This window comes from Thunnus albacares, chromosome 7, assembly GCF_914725855.1.
Source record: "Thunnus albacares chromosome 7, fThuAlb1.1, whole genome shotgun sequence".
In the NCBI taxonomy this organism is placed as follows: Eukaryota; Metazoa; Chordata; class Actinopteri; order Scombriformes; family Scombridae; genus Thunnus; species Thunnus albacares.
The window spans coordinates 1,452,230-1,473,182 of NC_058112.1; the positions used below are offsets into that span (position 1 = coordinate 1,452,230).

At 39.6% G+C, this 20,953-nt stretch overlaps 1 protein-coding gene across 2 annotated transcripts in view; it reads right to left on the reverse strand.

Moving 5' to 3' along the window:
• LOC122986452 (NT-3 growth factor receptor-like) overlaps nt 1-20,953 on the reverse strand; it is a 227,087-nt gene that overhangs the window by 179,356 nt on the left and 26,778 nt on the right. For both annotated transcript variants that reach the window (XM_044357745.1, XM_044357746.1), the window contains exon 3: nt 2,524-2,595. In XM_044357745.1, coding sequence (XP_044213680.1) covers nt 2,524-2,595 — 72 coding nt within the window. The remainder of the gene's footprint in view (nt 1-2,523; nt 2,596-20,953) is intronic.

Sequence of the window (20,953 nt, forward strand, 5' to 3'; positions counted from 1 at the left end):
ATTTCCACATTTTCCACCTCACCTGATTTTTGGCCCTTTTCATTTCTAGCATTTTATGTGCATAAAACATAAAAACAGGAGGACTGAAACAAACATATTATAATGCCAGTAAAAAAAAACAACAAACAAAACAAAACATTTAAAGCTTGAAAAGTGATGTTTGAGGATTTCTCCCTGGTGGTCTCTCCCCTCTCTCACAGCCTCAGTTCTTTTAGTTTGATTGCATTATGAGCAATGAGTGTATTGGGGGTGCTTTGGTTTATGATTAAATACCTTTAAAACATTCCCATCAGCCTCAGATGTACTTTATGTTTAGTGCTAATTGGCACATATTAGCATGCTACCTTGCTCAACCAAGATGCTGAAAATGGTAAATATTATACTAGCTTCGCATCACCATGAATTGTCACTTTGAACATGTAAGCATGTACACATTAGCATTTAGCCTAAAGCACAAGCCCATTCTCGTTGTCAGGTCATCAAACACAGAGGCTTTGTCATGCCCCTCGGCATTTCATACCAACGCACAAGGTGCCCTTTAGTGTGTGTATGAGATGCACCACGCTTTCAACTAAAGGTGCGCGCAGACTGGATGCGATGACATATGTCAAGTCAGCGGATTCTATTCATTTTCTAGGGAGAGCAGGAGATGTGGCCGTGCGGTGCATGATGGATACGGCACAGCGAGTTGACGGACCGTTTGCATAAACACGACTCAACCTCAGCTTTATGCAAATGAGTCCGTCCAGTGCAATGCACCAGGCTTGCGAAACTCAGATCAAACTGTCCTCTAGGCAGTTCTCATCAAATATGAATCAAGATTCTATTATTGCATTGATGATTTTTTCCTGCTTGAAATCGGACAAGCCAAAACCAAGCACCGCCCACCTCGCAGTACATCACCCACCATGTCACCCACCAGCCAGAACGTTTAGTGGTGTGGTGCGTACAAATGCATCCTCGCCAAAGGCCGTCTGTGTGCCACTTAACTCCAATGTAAACCCATCTGCGTCATTATTAGACACTCAGAGCAACTGCTCCTGCCATCCATTCACTTCAATATTCACCCTCCCGTGACACTATGAGAAGCAGAGAGTATCAGTCCGGTGGGCAGACCGCAGGACCCGCTGCCCAGAAATATTTTCCTCGCTGTCACCACGAGTTAGTTGAAAGTCTGGTACGTCTCATACAGACGCCAAAGGGCACCTTGTATGTTGGTATCAGATGACGAGGGACGTGACAAAGCATCAGTATTTAATGCCCTGGAAATGACAACGGGTTGTAAAGCACCACTGTGCCTTATTACTGTCTCCCAGAGCTATTAGCTGTATACTCTTGTTTTCAGTCTAGATTGTTTCTGAGTAGCAAAGCACTGAGAAATTACACTGTTGATAAAAATAAAATGGTTTGATTATGACCTGAACTGCGTTCCACACCCACGACTAGAACATGTTTCTCCAGGCTTCACGAGTGAACGTGCACAGGGCTATGTGGCTTTTTCTTTTATACTTGTACAGCTTTTGAGTATAATGTTGATTTTTTTTTTACCCATCTCCTGGCAGGAGCTGGATCAACCACTCAGTTTGCTTGACACTCAAGTCAGGTGTGCATGGTGGCTCCTCTGTGGTTACCCGTAACACCATTCTCTGTGTAGATCATCCATAAAGACATTTATGCAGAACCACAATCCCCACCTGAGGTCTCCTGATGACACCTGAGCTCACTCCATTTGCAGATTAAGACTGTGAGATGTGGATGAAAGTTCTCAAAAGCTAGCAAGTGGACCAAGTAGTTTATTTTTTCACACTAGATATCATGGTGTTTCTCTTGCATTTTTCAGTTTCGTATTTATATATTTATGTGATGACAACCTACATTTTACCACTATGACACGGATAACAAAACTCAACATTGATCTCTATTGCATACCACCAAAATCATGGTGTTTGCTCCCATGTTAACACACTTGTAAGTTTTCCACTAGCTTGTTTCATCTTCTCATGAACTGAACCTGCTCTTTAAACTCTTGATTATATCTGACAAATGCTCTTTACTAACACTCCCTCCTTTTCTCTGCCATGCCCAGAGGTGAGGTGTGGTTAGTGCACTAAATGAGCTGTTTCTTGAACCACCCATGCACGGGTCAAGATATCCAGTAAACATGGCTGGTGTGATTTTGTGCAGCACAACTCTATTCACTTTCCCATCATGCAGGATTTTTAAGACACTGGAAAGTCTACTTTTCTATTTTTCAATGGAACATATAGTTAAATCCACAGAAATTCATTAAAACCATCTTTTGAACAAAGCTCTTTGATTGAAGGCAGACATCGTACAATGATTTAGTAAACCAGCCACCTTTGGTTACTAGACTTACCCAGGTCTGATGGAAGGGACACAAGGAGCATTTTCTAGTAGCTATAGAGAGGACTCTTTACTATGATTGTGCTGGTAACAATGAAGGACAGTGTGAGCATGATGTGTCAGCTCTAGGACTATACTAGAAGACAGGGGTCAACTCACAGTTCCAGGAGCTGCAGATGTTCAAAGACCTGCCAGGAGAATGTGGTCAGCATGGGGTTCTTGGACAGGTTTCTGAGGGAGAGAATAAGAAAGAGACAAATGTCAGAAACTTCACTTCAAAATGATGACAGGGGCTCAGAATTGTTACAGTTACTATGTATTGGTGTGTTTATTATGGTAAGAGTGCAAAAGTCCTGATGTCTCTTCCTGTCTAGTTATTGGTCCACAATGAGTCTTTCTTTCATTAGTCATTCTGAGAGTAGAAAATTGTCTTTGGCCCATCCTGCAGTTCATTAAAACATCAGAACACACGCACAAACCACATGACCCCACACACAAGAACACTGACAGTACGAATACTCCACATAGTAAAATACAATACACAACATTTAAGAAAAGCACCTCAAGATACAAAATAACATTTGCTGGTAGAATTTGTACCCTCGATCATTTATAAAATAAAGTTAAAAGTGCATCAATTAAGATTTTTAGACATTTACTAATGATCAAATGAACATCTGATATGAGGTGGTATCACTGAGCAGTACTATCACTCTCAACCATATTGTGCTTCCTGCAGCCCTTCTGTTGTTATTCTGGTCCTTTGTGCCCTGTGTTGTCAATGTACAGTCTGTAACTCATCTAGTTGAGGTTATAAAGTGGTGTGATTCAAACAGCGGCCAGACAGACTATTCAGCCAGTGATGGATGATCCTGCAGCCATTACCAGCCAGACCGAATCTGAAACAGTACAGGTTAAACCGAAAAGACGGCATTCCTTTGCACAAAGAGAGTATGCTGAAGACAGAGCTAAAACAAGGATAAATGCAGGTTTTTGCGTTTGGGAGATGAAGAGCATTAAAAGAGGCCAGAAGACTGAAAGTAGATGCCAATGTGGTGTTCTTCCTTCAGGATGCACAAGTATCTAAAGCTAATGTGTTTTGTTTGTGTGGGTAGTATTAGCAAGCAAACTTCTCCATTGGCATGAAAAAATTTGTATTAAAACGTATAGTCTTCACTTCTAAAGAAATCTGAATTCTCAGAAAATAGTGTTTCGTGCAGCAGCAGATCGCTGTTTGGACTTGGAGATCGTGACTTCAGATATGAAACAATATTTGGCGTTAGATAAATGTTGCTTGTTTGTGGACATAATAAAATGTTGGGTCATTTGGCTTATTTTGATATTCAAAACATATGCCAGTTTTACTAAAAGCTAATTCTCTGGTGTTTCAAGTTGTGAAGAATCAACCACCAAAAGCACAACTTGAACGTTTGTCGTATATAGTCATCTGCAGATCGGAGGGCGTAGGCTTAGGAAACAGTATGGGAGAAGTGAGGAGTGGCTTACAGTCTAACTAACCCCCTAGGAAAAAAGTTAGTTATAGTTGCTTTAAACAGTGATCCAATTGTTAGCATTCAGAACACAACACCTGTCATGTTTCCTCTTTTCCAGTCTAGTCCTGAAACTCCAGATTTTGGGTGATAACTATAAAGGTTCCCATTCCAGTGACATCACCAACTCACCATGTTGTAAATGTCACATCAGGAAGCCTTATAGACAAGAAATTTAAGATTTTGCTGACATTACAAACACATCCACACATACCTGTCCACACACAGACTAAGAGGATTTTACACTGACACACACACACACACACACACACACACACACACACACACATAGCAGTGTTTGAACTTTTCACAGTCATGACTCATTTCCCTTGTAACCTCTTCTGGGTCGCAATCACACACACAACACAAACACAGGTGTCTGTTTCCACGGCAACAGAAGACCATGAAGAGGTGCTCAGGCTGGTGTGACTGGAGGAACGAGACACTCACTGGAATCCAAATCACCTTATTATTATCAATAATGGGATTATTAAGGCCTCCTGTGAAGGGATGTCACTGTGTATGTGTATGTTAATGTGTGTGTGTGTGTGTGTGAGATAAACTGAAATTATGCTTCAACAGTCTGCATGTAGGTGATTGTGCTGTTTATTTTATACTTGTATGTAGTACATCTGCGTTTGTTCTCGTCTCTGTTTGGGCCCTGACAGGAATTGAATCAACCAATCAACTTCCCTCAGATTTGGAAGGTATGCGCATCAGCTCCTCAGTGAGCCTCTGCAAGCTACAATTACTGATAACACCATTCTCTGTGTAGGCTGGAAGATACATTATGCATGTTTTGGGAGAAGAATAACACCAGTTTTAGCATACCTTCGATGTGGTGTCAGTAATACAGCTATTAAAAATTATATCTTGCACTGTTACACCACTGTTGAGCTTCTCATTTCACAAATGATGATTTTTCAATTATTATTCTTTATAAGAACTTTCTTTCTTTGTGAGTCTTTAGATTGAGATTGAGACTCCAGGAAAATATTGAATGAGTTCATGTTGAATCTTAAAGGATAAATCTGGAGATATTTCTTTTTTTTCTTCTTGTGAACAAATCTCATGTTTGGATCCAAACCAACAATGTACTGATCTATGAACAAGTATTGTGTGTGTATCCAAAGCCTGATATATCTTATTCCTCTGTGCCGTAGACCTCTGTTGTTGTCCAAAAAATATTAAAAACACATCAGCGAGCCACACTGCTGCACTGGGTGGCAAGTTGCTTCATTACCATGTCCTGCTGCCAGAAATACTCAGTAGAACAAATGTGGATTCATCCACCACTGAAAATAGTCCCCAACTAATGCACAATTTCCTTCTGTTTGAGTCATGTTTGTTCAAAACTACAGTGACCAGCTGTTTTAGGAAATTACTGAGCCTTTTTAAAAATGAAACTATATATCTGTGAGCTGTTTTTAAATATTTACAAATCAATGGGATTGGAGCTGAGTGCCATAAAGTAGAGAAGTCAGAAAGTATTGAGAGACACATTGTTGGTTTGGGTCTTTTCAGGCAGCCCTGTATCACAGCAGTTAATAAAATAATCACAACATTTCATCTATAGATTCATGTACATGGACACGAATTTTCCATTTTTTTCATAACACTCAGCATGACTTTCAAAGAGCCTATCAATGGTGCAGTTTGGATGACGTCTATACAAGGTGACAAATTTCTATATTCTGAGGTGGCAGGTTGGGTGGATGGCTAGATCCAAACTTGCAAAAGTGGACTTAGTAAATTTTGCTGCAGGAGACTGCTGTTCGCTTCCCACTTCAAACCATGTTTCAGGTGATCATTTTAACCCAAACCATGATCTTTCTCTAACCCTAACCAAGTGGTTTTGTGCCTAAACCTAACCAGACCTTAAACCACAGCATTGTCACACCATAAAACATCATTCTTTTTAAATAAAAACATGGTGCACGCACAAAAGATACTTCCAATTGAAATACATTAGTTTGAAAGTCATGCTGAGTATCACAAAAAAAATGGAAAATTAGTGCCCACGCACACAAATCTTTAGATTAAATTTTGTGCCATGATGCTAGGTTGATGCTGGGATGCTGGGACATGGTATGTGAACAACTGTCTTCAGTGTCACACACTTTGTGCATTCAGCTATCCACCCCAGTCTTTCTTTTCAGCTTTATAACAGTATGCTACTTCCTGTTTTTGCTTTTTTATAGAGGACAGTCATTATTACTGTGGCATGACCACAACAGGTCACTTGTCATAAAACCATCGGTTGTTTCAAGTGTTGGAACAAACAATGAATGCTTTTGTTTTTCTGGTAGGGTCTCAACTTTATTTTGGATGACTATGTTGCATTTTAAATCGCATTGACATGTGACAAGCACTTAAAACCTGCAAGGAACAAGGGCTATAAACACTTCAATGTTAATCTTTGCTTGAATGTAATCCCCTAAATTAGCAACTTGGAAGATTGCCAGTAACTTTTTAAGGCCCATTATTTTGTGATCATGACTTTTTTATCTCTATTTCATTAGATAATTAAGTTGTGGTTACAAAATAGCAGCTTGGTGTCTCGAGAAAATCAGATAATTAAGTTCTGATTTTACAGTAGTTTAACAAATGGAAAAAAAATGAAGTTAGCAACCGAGGAGATGTTCAGCTTCTGTAAGTTTGCAATTTGTATTCCATTAATGGTAGTACAGTCACTTGTCAGCCTATCAGAAAAGAAAGACAGTGCCAGTTGAGTCAACACATCAGTTTACAAGTGGTGAAAAATAAAATTTAACTGACTAGAAAATCAAAATGATTAAATAAATAATTTCCCACATTACTGAATGGAATTGCTATTAAGAGTTACCACTCAACATTCAGGCTGCAACACAAGCAAAAACATGCACACACACACAATGACACACTCACACAGTCAGAGCACAGTCAGAGTCAAAGCTATATTTTCTCCTCTTCATCAGCGCTTTTGTTTGGTGACACATAATTAGAGCAGTTGATACTGATTGGTGTCCTTTTCAGCGGAGAGGTTAGAGAATAGACTGCAGACAGGCAGGGAGGGACAGAAATAGAAAAATAGAGAGAAAGACAAAAACAGAGGGAGGAGAGGAAGACAAATGAGGAGGAGAAGGTGAGACTGATGGTGAGAATGAGAAAGAGACTCGCGGGAGATCACCAAGAGAGACGTGGTTTCTTTACAGAGTCACCTTCAAACTTGGTCAACAGGAGATGAGCAGATAATAGAAAAACACACACTCTGACAAATCGTCTCACAACATTAGTGCATCATGGGGACAAATGGATGAATGTCCCCTCCGTGTCTGGGGAACGATGCAGCTCTCCAAAATAATTCCTTTGATTGCATCTGACTCAGACACTGTGCAGCAGACCTGAAACACTGCTGTGTCCCAAATCCATATTATATACCAGCACTTGCAGGTAGGAAGTTGGTAAGTACACTTAGGCAAGGACTGTACAATTCTGAGGTACTTATACTGTACTGGAGTATTTCAATTTTGTACTACTTTATACTTCTACTACATTTCAGAGGGACATCTTGTGCTTTTTCCTCCACCACATTTATCTAACAGCACAAGTTATAAATGTACTTTTCATATTAACATTTTACATGAAAAACCACAGGATGAGTTTATAAATTGCCACACATTATTAAAGATTTAACCAGTTGCTCCCAACCATTACAGCTTGTGCCCTTATAAAAAGCAGTGTCTAGTTGTGTCTCTTATGTTTGTAAATGGTAAATGGCTGCATTTATATATTGTCCAAAGCACTTTACAGTTTTTTTGCCGCTCATTCACCTATTCAAACATACACTCACACTTCGATGGCAGCAAGCTGGCATCACCATCGCGAGCAATTTGAGGTTCAGTGTCTTACTCAAGGACACTTTGAAATGCAGACAGAAGCTGGGGATTGAACCGCTAACCCTGTGATTAGTGGATGACCCGCTCTTTGGCCTACAGCCGTCATGTCTATGAGATGTTAGTAGTTCCAACAAAGAGATATTTCCCCTCTAAACTTCTCACATGGTTTTGTTTCAATAACGGTTGGAAACCCTAAGACATCAAATCATTGATTACTTCACAAAAAAACCAAGATCAGAGATAAAAGTCAAAAAAATGAATATAAATTTGCAGCACCAAACAGCAAATAGATACAGTTAGCAACTAGCTGGTGAGCACAGTGGAGCATTTAGCAGCTAAAGAGATATGACTCCAATGAATGACAGTATTTCTCTGTCTGCTGTGTGTTTGAATAAGCAACTGATTGCTAACACGCTAGACATAGAATCTCTAAGATGACTTTTGACTTTTAATGTCCTTTAAGAAAAACGAAGGCATTTAAAACACAACATACAGCTCCTACCCGCTGAGAAACGCACACACACACACACACAGCCCCAGCCATACCACAGCATTCCTTCCTAAGGTGATAATGTAAGAGGTGTTTGTCTTTTAGTATGTGGAGTTCACCAAACCCAAAACAGCTTGAAACATACTTTATTTATATTCCAGCTTCAATGTCAATGTACTCTATACTCAATAGAAATCAAAATTAATATAGCATCACCTGAAAGGTAGAACAGCTGTCCACTTTTGTGGCCATTAGCTAGCTAACATTACTGCAGCAATTTTAAGAGAGTTTGAAACAACAAGTGAAACTAGCTAGCTACAGCTAAATAAGCAGCTGACCAGTCAGTAGAAGAAGACCAGCCACTACTTTAAAAAGCCTAACTAGTTGAATGATCATCTCACTTTGGACATGTTTTAGCATGTAGCATTTGGTATGTGTGCATGTATTATTTCCTGTAGAGGCTCCAAAATAGGGAGCTCTACTTACAGACTACTTGCGTTGAGAGTCATTTAGTTTAAAATCCAATGTTCATTTAAATAAAACTTCTCATCCTCTTAAGCTGGCTAATTAAACAGGTAAGTAGTAAGTGTGTTTTCATTTTGCTTGATTAAGAGGAAAGCATAACAGCTCCATTTTCATGTGGGAGTGATCAGCATCTCTACAGGGGATCATCAATTCTGCAGGAGCAGGAATGAAAAAAACACTTCTACTACTACGACTTTTTACAGAGGCCTACCCATCCATCATAAATGGCTTGGAAAATCTCCTGAGCATCACACATTGCCAAAAAGACATTGTTGAATTAACCTTAACAATTTGAACCTATAGGTTCAATTTAGAATATAAAAATCAAGCGAGAGCTGCATGAGGTATTAGTCCCATGCTATTCGTGAGTGAGTGGGTAGTAGAGCAGCCTTAGCCAGAGAAAGCTCATGTGTTACCGGCACCAGAGCAGTAGTAGAAACTTGCACTATTAATGAATGGGACAACATGTTGTACTTCACCCATTTTTTAATATACTCACAGATCCAGAGAGCATATGGTATATTGAATCCAAAATCCCTGGAGTAGCTCTTTAAGTGTGATGTGTGAGTAGCTGACTAAGTCAAAATCAGGATTGTACATATACACTTTATTAATGTTTTATCACTTTCTAAATCTGATAGCAGCCAGTACGATGTTAATGATGAAACGTCCTCCCTGACCGCTGCCTTGCCAGTCGATGTTTGATCTCCCATATTGTTGACCCATCCATCCACCCCGACCTCCTTCCTACACAAACATTATCTCTCTATAACATCACCTGATTTCCTCCTTTGCTCCCGTCATGATTACTATGGCTGCTAGATGGAGTCTGTCTCCTAAAACTAAATATATACAAACCAGGGGCTGAAAGGATTATTTTAATAAAGAAGACTGAAGAAGACAGTCAACAATGTCATCCTTCTGTCATCCAACTGAACTCATGATCCAATGAAATGTGCACACGCACCAGCTTTTGCCTTCCGCATCATATCAAGTACATGCATGCATCGTTTCCTATTAATCCCTCTTGCATGTTCATGCAGTTTGAATCCTGTGTAGGAAACACAGACTCTTCCAGTGTAAACTACTATATAGAGAGGTCATCACAGAACTACTGCTGAAAAATGCAAAAACTAGCATTTTTTTTAATATAAAATCTTAAGGATTACAACTAAACATATTGACAAATATGCCTGTTGGATGTCTTCATCAGAGTCGGACACTAAAATTACTAAAACAGACAAATAAGCAAAAGTTTAAAATGCATTATGTGTGTGTGAATACATTTTGTCTGTAGATGTCCATCTTGTAAAGATTTATATTTATTTCAGAGAGTAATCTAACTCAAAGGTCCACTTACATGCTTTTTCTGGAGTTTTCTGTAGATTTCTGTTGTGAATCACAGCTCACAGTTTTCATCAGCTTCTCAGATGCTTGTATCTGGAGATGTGGTTAAAAGCTAAAAAATTTTTAAAAAGTAAGACCAAACTTCACACTGTAATTATTTCAAGAATCTGGAAAAAAAGTAAAAAAACTGTAAAAAGTCAAAGATAACAATTACCGCCAATCCCGTATCATGCAATGCCCCTAAACCCTACGTGCATATGTGTGTGTATGAGTCACAATGCATGTTTCTTGCCATACGTAGGCGTCTTGAGTAACTTGCATGTGATCTTGATTTATGAGCATGAGTCCAAACCTCTGGGACCAAACTACTCCAAACACAAGCTGATGATTCATTCTTCACAGCTGATATCTAAATATGTTTGCTCTCAGCCCTCAGGGAGAAAGATTTCTGTGTGTGTGTGTGTGTGTGTGTTTGATCTGTGCCCATGTGTTTGCTCATAATTCGAGTGTAATCCTGCAGTGAATATGCATGCTGGCACTTAACTATGGCAGTCAACATTTGCATGATAACATGGAAATGTAACTCACTCTGCATATGTCATCTCAGTGTTCCTCTGATGGAACCATTCCTGCATAATGTGTACACACTGTAATACTTGCTCAAGCATGTACACACACACACTCACACAATACCGTATACGCACACATAAATACAGAATGCAATTATTGATGATTTGATCTGAGTCTCAGAAGATGCCTGGGTAAAACAAGTCCTGTACAGTGGCACAACTACAGCTTGTCTTATATCAGCAAATGCCCCGTGGCCATCAAAAGGCCTGTATATCCCAGAGAGGGGCCTGTGAGTCATTGTTTCATGGGTTTGTTATTAGTGTCAAGGGCTCCATCAGCTGTCTTGTACAGTAAGAAATGTGATTTGTGTTGCTGGTGTGTTGAAGCTGTATGGGAGCTGTATTTTTCTCAGAGGACTGCTGTCCATGGTGCTGATCATCAGTTACTGAGTGACTGCAGTGGACCTCTTACATGTTATTTTGTACTGGTGTGCTTTGTAATTTAGAGGACTGCTAATTTAATATGTTATGAGGATGCTGATGCTGTGCTAGGAGTGCTCACATATCACGGTTATATGTGTGTTTGTATGATTTATACTCATTTACACTGCTGTTGTTGGAATACTGAGGAGTTTTTTTTTTCTATAATCACCTACTACATTCATCAGGTGTAACAACTGCTGCTCCTGAATAAACTACTTAAAATACAGGGGGCTATCACGGTCATATTCTGCATATTGTTTGCATATAGTGTTTCTCCAGCTTGGTCATATTTTTCCACCACAGCTTGTTAATGCAGCATTGTTCATCAGCCAGCCCTTATATGTTGCCTTCCACAGTAAAACATCACTTGTTCAAGACTAACTAAAGACCAGACTGGAAAGCAGTTTTTCACAGACAGACATGTGCTCTGTTGCAGCTGTAACCACACCCATCAGTGATGTCACAGTGTACTGACACACCCTAGAGGACACTTCTGCATCACTGCAGCAAAGTGAATAGTTAACTGGAGGTCAGCAAAGACAAGATTTTCAGCTGCTGTGAAGCTGCTCTATAAATGAGTAAACACTTCCAACTGCATTACCACACAACACTTAAGTAACTGTGACAGGTGTGCAGTCACACTAGCTGCTCTGTGACACTGCACTTAAATGCTAACAGCATCAAAATGACATTTCTAACATGCAGATATTAAGCAATTATAACATTCACCATGTTCATCATCTTAGTTTAGAGTATTAGCATGTCAACATTTGCTAATTAGCACCAGCTAGGGCTGGTGGGAATGTTGTTGGTTGATGGCCAAATACCTGTAAAACTAAAGTAGATGACAAGTCAAAGAATTACCAAATTTATTATAATTCATCCTGTGGGACCATGAATGACATGGATCAACAAAATTTTGCACCAATCCATATTGTGCCTGTCTTGTAAGTTTCATCTCATCATGAGATATTAATATTAATGCAGCATAGCAATGATTTAGGCAGAACAGCAGCACTGGGCAGAAATCTAAAGAATATGAGATTTGTGAGGTGAAAACAAACTCTTTTTAAGATTGCAAATTGTCATTATCAATCTTCAGATAATTTTCTGAGCCCAAAGTGTTATTTTCAAATGATGATGTTGATGTTGATGTTGCTCTCAATGATGTTTTGTCTGATCAACAGTCCAGAACCCAAAGATAACCAGTTAACTGTCATATACAGTACTGTGCAAAGGTGCTAGGCACTAAAAGTAAAGTGAGGATGCTTTCAATTATAATTCCATGAATAGTTTTTATTTATCAGTTAACTTGAGTAAACAGCAGAAAGCTAAAGTAAATCAATATTTGGTGTGAGCAGCTTTGCTTTTAAAACAGCAGCAGCAATCCTCGGTACACCTGCAGTTTTTCATGTACTTGGCATTTCAGTTGTTCCTGCATCTTGGAGAAGTTGCCACAGTTCTTCTGTGGATTTAAGTGTCTCAGTTGCTTCTGTCTCTTCATGTTAATCCCAGACTGACTCCATGATGTTGAGATCAGAGCTCTGTGGGGGCCAAACCATCTGTTGCAGGACTCCTTGTTCTTCTTATTGCTGAAGATGGTTCTTTATGACTCTGGCTAAATGTTCGGGCTCGTTGTCATGCTGTTGAATAAATTTGGGACCAATCAGACACCTCCCTAATGGTACTGCATTATGGATAAAAATCTAAACATCTAAAGTGCCTAAAATTTTGCAGAGTACTTTATGGCAGAGGAAAGTGGTAAAATGTGTTTTTGTTGTTGTTTTCTTGTTGTTGGTGGTGGTGGTGTTGTTTTTTTCTGTCAACTAATCGACTGATTGTTTCAGCTGTCACTTGTTCTAAGATGATCCAGTGACATGTGGTGCTCAGGTTTCCAATACAAACTAGACTGAATAAATCCAGTAGCAAAAAATAGAAACTTATTATTTAAAAAAGAAATCCTTTCTTAGTTTTGGGAACCTGCCTCAAGTGTGCATGTGAAGAATAAGAAATATTAATATTTGCACATGCAGTTATTGAAAGACTGATCAGCAGGCAGAGCAAGACTTTAACTGTGCCAAGAGAAGGGCCATAATTCCCTCTGTCCTCTGCTATAAATGCACACATTCATGGCACTGGAAGGCACTTTGGATGAAAGCATCCACTAAAAGGCACACACACTGTAGTGTAGAAGAGCAGCCCCAGAGCTGAGCTCCCTGCCTTCTCCCTCACACTCAGTCCTCTCTACATGCAGAAGGTGTCCTTTGGAAAGGTCACACTGACTACAATAAGGCAGAAAAGGACAGCCTCATATTCAAAACACTCCACACACACACACACACACACACAACAAGCGTGATGAATGTGTGCATGTGTGTGTGTTATTGCAATTTAGAATGAGCAACGAGGGAAATGAGTCATGACCATGAGAAGGTCAGGGGGGCTGTGTGTGTTTGTGAGAACTCTGTATGTGTGTGTTTGTCTTGTTTACAGGAGTGTGTGCGTATTTGTACATGTGAAGGTGTCGAGTGGGTGTTGGATATAAATGTGTGTTGGAATCCTACAGCGAGTGAAGGTCAAAGTGGTAACATTCAAGGTCAAAAGCAACTCTGTCTCACTGTCACACACACACTTTACTAACATGTGTGTAAAAATAGAGCTGGAACATGGTTGGTTTCAGACATGTTACTTTTGCTGAACAGCAGTCACAGTGGCAATCACAGGATAATGACACACTGAAAGTCCTTTCATTTTCCAAGACTGTCTCATTGCTGGGCTGCTTGTGTTTTCTCCTACAAGTCTCTGATGGCTGTAGAGATCATTGATAGTGAAGACAACATGAAGCAAGTTGTAAAAAGATTTAGTTATCTGCTGCTTCCTGTGATCCCCACTCTCTATCACAGTGAATGAAACAATGTAAATACAGAATAGTCTTATATTCAGTAATGAGACAAGGTGGAGCTTCCCACAAGACTATAAACACAGTTACTATGGGAAATATAATTACAGCACAATACAGCATATATGATACATCTGTCTACTGTTGTGGTGGTGATATCAACAAAGAAAATTCAACCCTAAGTCCAAAACATCACTGTAAGTACAGTACCAGTCAAAAGTTTGGATACATCTTCCCATTCACTTCAATGAGAAAGTGTGTTCAAACATGGACCTTGTGTCGAGTATAAATAAACACAACATGCATACATGAATACAGACAGAATATATAATTTAATAAAGAAAATCTGATATTTTTTAAACTCAGTTTATTATTATCTAGTAATTATGTAGTAACAAGGCAGTCTGTAAATTAAACAATCCAAACAATCATTTGACAAGTCTGTCAAATTGACCTCCAGCACAGCACCAGCGAGTGGTTTATTGTCTTGAAGCTGCTTAAATACAAAGATACTGACCATCCTTATCGGTCCCTGTCTCTGCTTCTGTTGTGAGTATAAATACATTATCCAGCTAAAACAATTCCCAGCTCCATGTTTTATTCTGCTCCGTCCTTTGCTCCACACCACATCAGCTCAGTGTGGCCTTAATAAGACATCATCACAGAGCCACTAACTGATCTGCATGATGATGCCATGACCCTTAGCATGCTATTATCATATCCTCCACTTTGTTTGCATATTTATGTGTGTGTGTGTGTGTGTGTGTGTGTGTGTGTAGGAGGGGGGGGATTGTTAGGTGTGACATATAACAAAAGAGACAAAAAATGTGGAGCTGAATCTCAGCATGTGTTCATAGAAGCAGCTTTAAGAAGAAAAGATGTGCTGCTCAAATACTGCTTTTTATTTCTGTCATTTCTGTCATTTTACATTTCATATTCTTATTTCATATTATTACAATTATTATTATTAGTGACAAAATATGTACCCACATATGCAATATCCATTACAAGCCATATCATTCATACTTGATGTTTTCATTCCTACTGATCGTGCGTTTGAGAAAAAAAAATCATTTCAAAATTCTAGGAAATGATGTGGTGAACTGTGCTAAAGTACTAAGAATTGCTCTGATCTCAGTCAGCCCATCTTAGGTATGGCTCTGTTTAGCTCAGAGTGTCAAGTGTGCCTCTATCCAAATAAAAGAACAGAGTGTGTATGACGCCTGAATGCAGTGAATGCAATGACCCATATACTGTAGTCCAGGCTAATGGAGAGGAGCGTGGTCTGTCTTAGCAGAGGAAAGAGAAAAATGCTTTAAAATATTTGTTATGTAGAACACCTTAAGTTGCTAGGTTTATAGTGGATGGCGAATCGTCGTGAATTGTGTTTGTTGAAAGGTTAGAGAGTGTCTTCAAAACTAGCCAACAGTATCTGGATTCTATGAGGCCAAACCTTACTCATGAATTATCATTTATGTTGCGAGTTCTGCTCTGATGCCTTGATGTGTACAACACACCACATCTTTGTCAGAACTGTAATCACTAAAGCAACATAGAACAAGAATTTGCAAGTCAATTAAGGATCAATTTACTGACACTGTGTGCTAGCACATATTGACAAATAGTGCCTGGGCCTTTATTTACCACAAATGAAGAGAGAGCCAGTACCCTGTCACTTTATTAGTGACAGGGTATTTTAACATTCTGACCCCCTATGTTCTGTATGTAGAGTTGTGTGATGTCTGATCTGCTATTGCAGAGCTTGTGTGAACGTGGTCTGACAGGCACAGGACTGTGAGTACTACTGTATGCTTGTGAAAAGTTGTAAAAATATTTGAACCATGATAATGGACACTGCTTCTTCAAACACCTAGTTTCAGTTTGGTTTGTTTTCCTGCTGTCTTTGCTTTATAGTAAATCTCACAGTTTTTTTGCTGTTAGCTGTTGTATATTTTCTAGTAAGATAACTAAACTGTTGGCTTTAATTGGGACTTCAAGGAAATGGCCTGAACAGATGCTCTGATTGTGTGGGTTGGACTGTGACCTGCTTGCACCTACATATCGAACTATTGCTCATCATTCCCAAAGACTACTCCAGTCATTCATCAGGAACACAAGATGAGCTAATTGTTGCAAATATATTTTTGTGGGGGTTTTCTTTCACTTCCACTTCAATCTTAAAGATTCCCTCCAGACATAGTGTAAGATGTATAAAAAAAGTACAATTACCTCATTAAAACCTTAATATTCCATATATTCCTTTTCCCTCATTAAAAAATGCAGAATCTATGAATATGCAAATATTGTTCATTTCAAAAGTTGAACTGAACCGACCTGAAAACAAATAATTTTAAAAATATTTGTATGAAACAATTTTTTGTCAAAAAAAAACCACTATTTGTGCATTGCCGAATAATGTATTTGTATTCAGGCACACCCCTAGTAAGTTGCATACTGGACCCTGATTAGCCTCCAAACTAGTTGTGATGTCACATATCATGCTCGTAGGCCCACCCCCTAAACTCTGATTTTCAATGAGCACAGAGAAACTTTCTGCCCTCTTCAAATGAATGTGAAAATAACCTTCTAGTTTCAAATTCTGCTCATACATCATTCTACACAGTGAAGCTCCAACAACCAAGAAGTCCAGGGACTTTAAACATTATTGTTTTTGTGTGATTATTTTATGGTTTTTATATAGTTTGACTACAGATTCTGAATATCTTGTCAGGCTCTACGTTGACGAGCAATCCAGGCCAAGTACTGTAAAATATGACTTTATCCTCAACTGCTGTATGAACTTGTCTTTTATGTACAAGTTGCATACAGTACCAGTCAAAAGTTTGGACACACTTTCTCATTCAAGTGAATGGGAAGGTACATCCGGAATGTTTACTGGTGTTTTGTGTTTCCATCTACACACACAGTATTGTACATGTGTACAGTATCTAAGATATCAGTATTACAGTGCTGGTTTCAAAATGCTGTTGTATAAACTAAAGTAAATATAATGAATAAATAATTGATATGGAGAAGTGTGGTGGTTCTGCCTCCCATGCCAGCATCACTGAAGCTTTCAGCAAGTTGAAAAAGTTTTCACACTTTAATTGACAATTTGAAATTTCTAACAAGAAAAAAACAAAAATCGCCAGTTTCTGTCTGCTTCAGTCCGCCTGCGCCTCTTTTTTTCTCAATCTGACTCTCTACAGGGGGTTCCTTCCACTGCTGCTTAATACAACACACACACACACACACACACACACACACACACACACATATTTCTTTATAACAACTCTGACTGACAGAACTAGAAAAAAAGATGAGCACATTAAAATTCATGACTTTTTGTTTCAAAAGGATTCTGTACAGTTCCCGCAGCACACGTTTATTCACACACAGAGAATTTAATAGGCCCAGTACATCTGTGGGGACAGAATTAGCTTTGAAAACATGTGCGCACACACACACACACACACACAGAAACGCCAGGTTTCAACAGTCAAGGGTGTATGCACCCCAAGATATGGATACACACTCTAGGGCATTATATATTAAAGCTTACAACTCAATTACAAATATGATCACCACAGGGGGAGAAAAGAAACAGACCGAATACAAACAAAGAGAGAAACAGACAAATAACACACAGAGATACACACACACACACACAATTCTGATTGATATATTTGTCTGGTTATTTTTTTTTCTATTCATGATATTAGTATTTTACTGTGATAGATTACTAAGTGGAGTTCCATGTGTAAGCAATCTGTTTTTACTGTTTCCTGCTGAAGGCTCTGTGAGGTTGAAAGCAGTCGGTGTTTTAACCAATATGCCTAAATGTGACTAAATAAAGGTGTGCGCACATGGCCTCTTCTTTTTGCATTTTGCTAGATCATTTTTTTCCACATTTGATATCAGTATTATAATATGAGATCTGTGCATCCACCTGGTTCTTCAATGTGGAAGAGTAGTAGGGATATGTATAACACACCAACATCATGATCAGCACATCCAGCCTAGTGATGTGAACCAGTGCAAATAGGAGCACACACACTACCAAATGGTTATCAGCTGTTACAGCCATTGTGAAACTAGAGGTCTAAAACTAAAACATCACCAACTCTTCACAAAAATGATTATTACAAATGACTGCTCCTCACCTCTAGCGCTGTGGTTTCTGTGTTAGCATTCACTGCAGTGATGCTTTTGAGAGCATCGATAAAATGGCATTAATGACCTCAGTTGTCCACACACCAGCTATCGTCAGTAGTTGCTTAATACTAAAGCAAATTGATATATCATCCTAAAACCTGCAGCAATCCACAATAAACATTCAAACACACACACAAAAAAGGGTGAACACAAAATGATCATGATCCCACTTACATGGTCAGCATGCCTCACTTTCACTTTCCATCTTATCAACCTGTCTCGGAATTGCCATGGTGACAGTCAGGCTATTAGTGCAAGGCCAAAAAGATTACTTAAATTGTAACCTAATGAGAGCTACTCAAAAGGCCATCACTAACATACACACACATGCACCCTCGCAAAGTTACATCATCTGAGCTCCACTAATTTATGAAACACACTCTGGAGTTATTGTTAAACAGTGTTCAGCTCTGACAATATTCAATGGTCCAATCAGGCTGTAAGGGTTATTAGCAGGCAGATCTGTTACGATGTATCACCATCATATCCATGTGAAGGAAATGACACCCTTTGAATGATATATATTTAGTATTTGTAGTGTCTCAGCTGTGCAGTTAACCCCAGATAATGAATCCTAAGGATTTTGGTAACATACCTTGCCTCTAGTGCCACCATTAACCAAACATGTCTACTTCTTCACAACAAATACCAACATTTTATGTACAGATTACAGACATGAATGATGAGATTCACTGGACATGTTCATAATTCTTACAAAAATAAAACCAAACTAGAAAAGGTAACATTTTCTGAAGAATATGTATGTGTGCTCACTGCTGAAAATGTGCACATGAAACATTAGAAATTGTTCAAATATTTAAAGTTGAAGTTCCCTTTATTCAAGTTGAAATGGCAGTTAAAAAAGAAGGGCTTAAAGAAGTTGAATCAGATGAATTCCAGTTGAAAGGAGATAAAAGCAGTGAAACGGTCAGTTGATGCATAACCACTTAAAAGGCAGATTCACAGTTTTTCAAATCTGCATAAATGTAGCCGGCCAATCGGGATGTGCATACCTGCATATGTGTGGAGCCCACAGTATATAAGGCAGTGCGGCTGCTGTCTGCCATCCCACAACCACTTCAGGGAGCTTTGTAAGAGTGGCAGGATCCCTAGATGGAGGGCTCCACCTGTGCTAATAGAACTAGGGTTACAATATCGTAACCTTCATTCTATCTCACACAGGCTCTGCCCTCCACTGGACTCTATGGATACACTGGGTGGAGCCCGATGAATGAACGCCCTGCCGAGACATAACATCAGACCCAGCCTCACTGATCCTGACCGACTAAAGGTTAGTCGCCGCAGCCGACCCACTTCTTATAATCTAGGCCACCTCAGCGGAGAAGTAGGGGGGGGCAGCCAACCCACACAGTATGCAACAGAACTTTATACAGCCATGGCCTAACCCTGCAAGGGTCCACCGAAAAGCAACAGACCTCTTACCCCCTTACCTACCTCATTCTCCAGGTCATCAAGAAGCACGGAAAAATGCAGGTGTATCATGCCTAGAGGGGGTTCACGTGAAACACAACTGGCACACATCCACCCTTTTCACCAGTCCTGAGTCGTTCCAGCGAGCACAGACCCTGATAAGGAGCCCAACATGTCAAAGAGATAGAGCCGTAAGAACGGACACGGTCCAGACGACGCTGCAGTGCATATGTCCTCAACACTCACAAAGCCACCTAGCAAGGCATTTCTTGGATAGGGTTTTACAAACCACACCATAGCTGTAGAACACGAACAGCTGCTCTGTGCGTCTGATGTGGGCCATGCATTCAACATAGCGTGCCCATGCACATGCTGGGAAAAGCAGATGTCATTTCGTCTCCTTATCCCCCACATGGGGTGGAGGACAAAATGCATCCAGCTGAATAACCCTCAACCTGAAAGAACTCTCTATGTTCTGATTTTGTTCCTGATTTATTCCTGCCTGATTATCTGCTACCTGTGTTTTTGACCTCAATCCTGTATATAACCTGCCTGCCTTGCCCCCATGGAATTTGTTTGCATGTTTGGACTGCCTTCACATCACCAGACTGTTTTTGGATTTTGATTTATTAAAGCATCTCTTCATTCAACCTGTCCACCTTAGTGTCTGCAATTGGGTCCTCCTCCTATTTGCCCGGTACACACCTGTGACAGACAGTACATGAAACAGTCTTCAAATTGGCTTTTATTATTGTAAGATGTACAGTACATTATATAGTTATGTATTCTTATCTTTTCTCCACTGTTTTCCCAGTTATGGAATGCTCGTTGCACTTTGGTCATGATGACCGTTGGTGAGTGGAGGATGCAGAGAGCTATTTGATTACTCTGATACACATGGACTCAAATTTTTTAATCTGACAATGTGCCTTATTGGGATAGAATAACGAACACAGAAGTTGCTGGTAAACCCTGCAGATCCCAACTCACCTGTGTAGGCACCCTGAACAGTAGAAGTCACCCGGTCAGTGATATGGACTTTATCCCTCAATGGCTTCCCATCCATAAACACCAGTTACAGAAACTGAACCTGAGTCTCTCTCTTTTTGTGATTTTTACCCTGTGCCACCCAGAAGCCCAGTTTATCTTGACACATATTATAGGTGGGCTGTTATTTGTGTCACTATATGCATGTATATGCC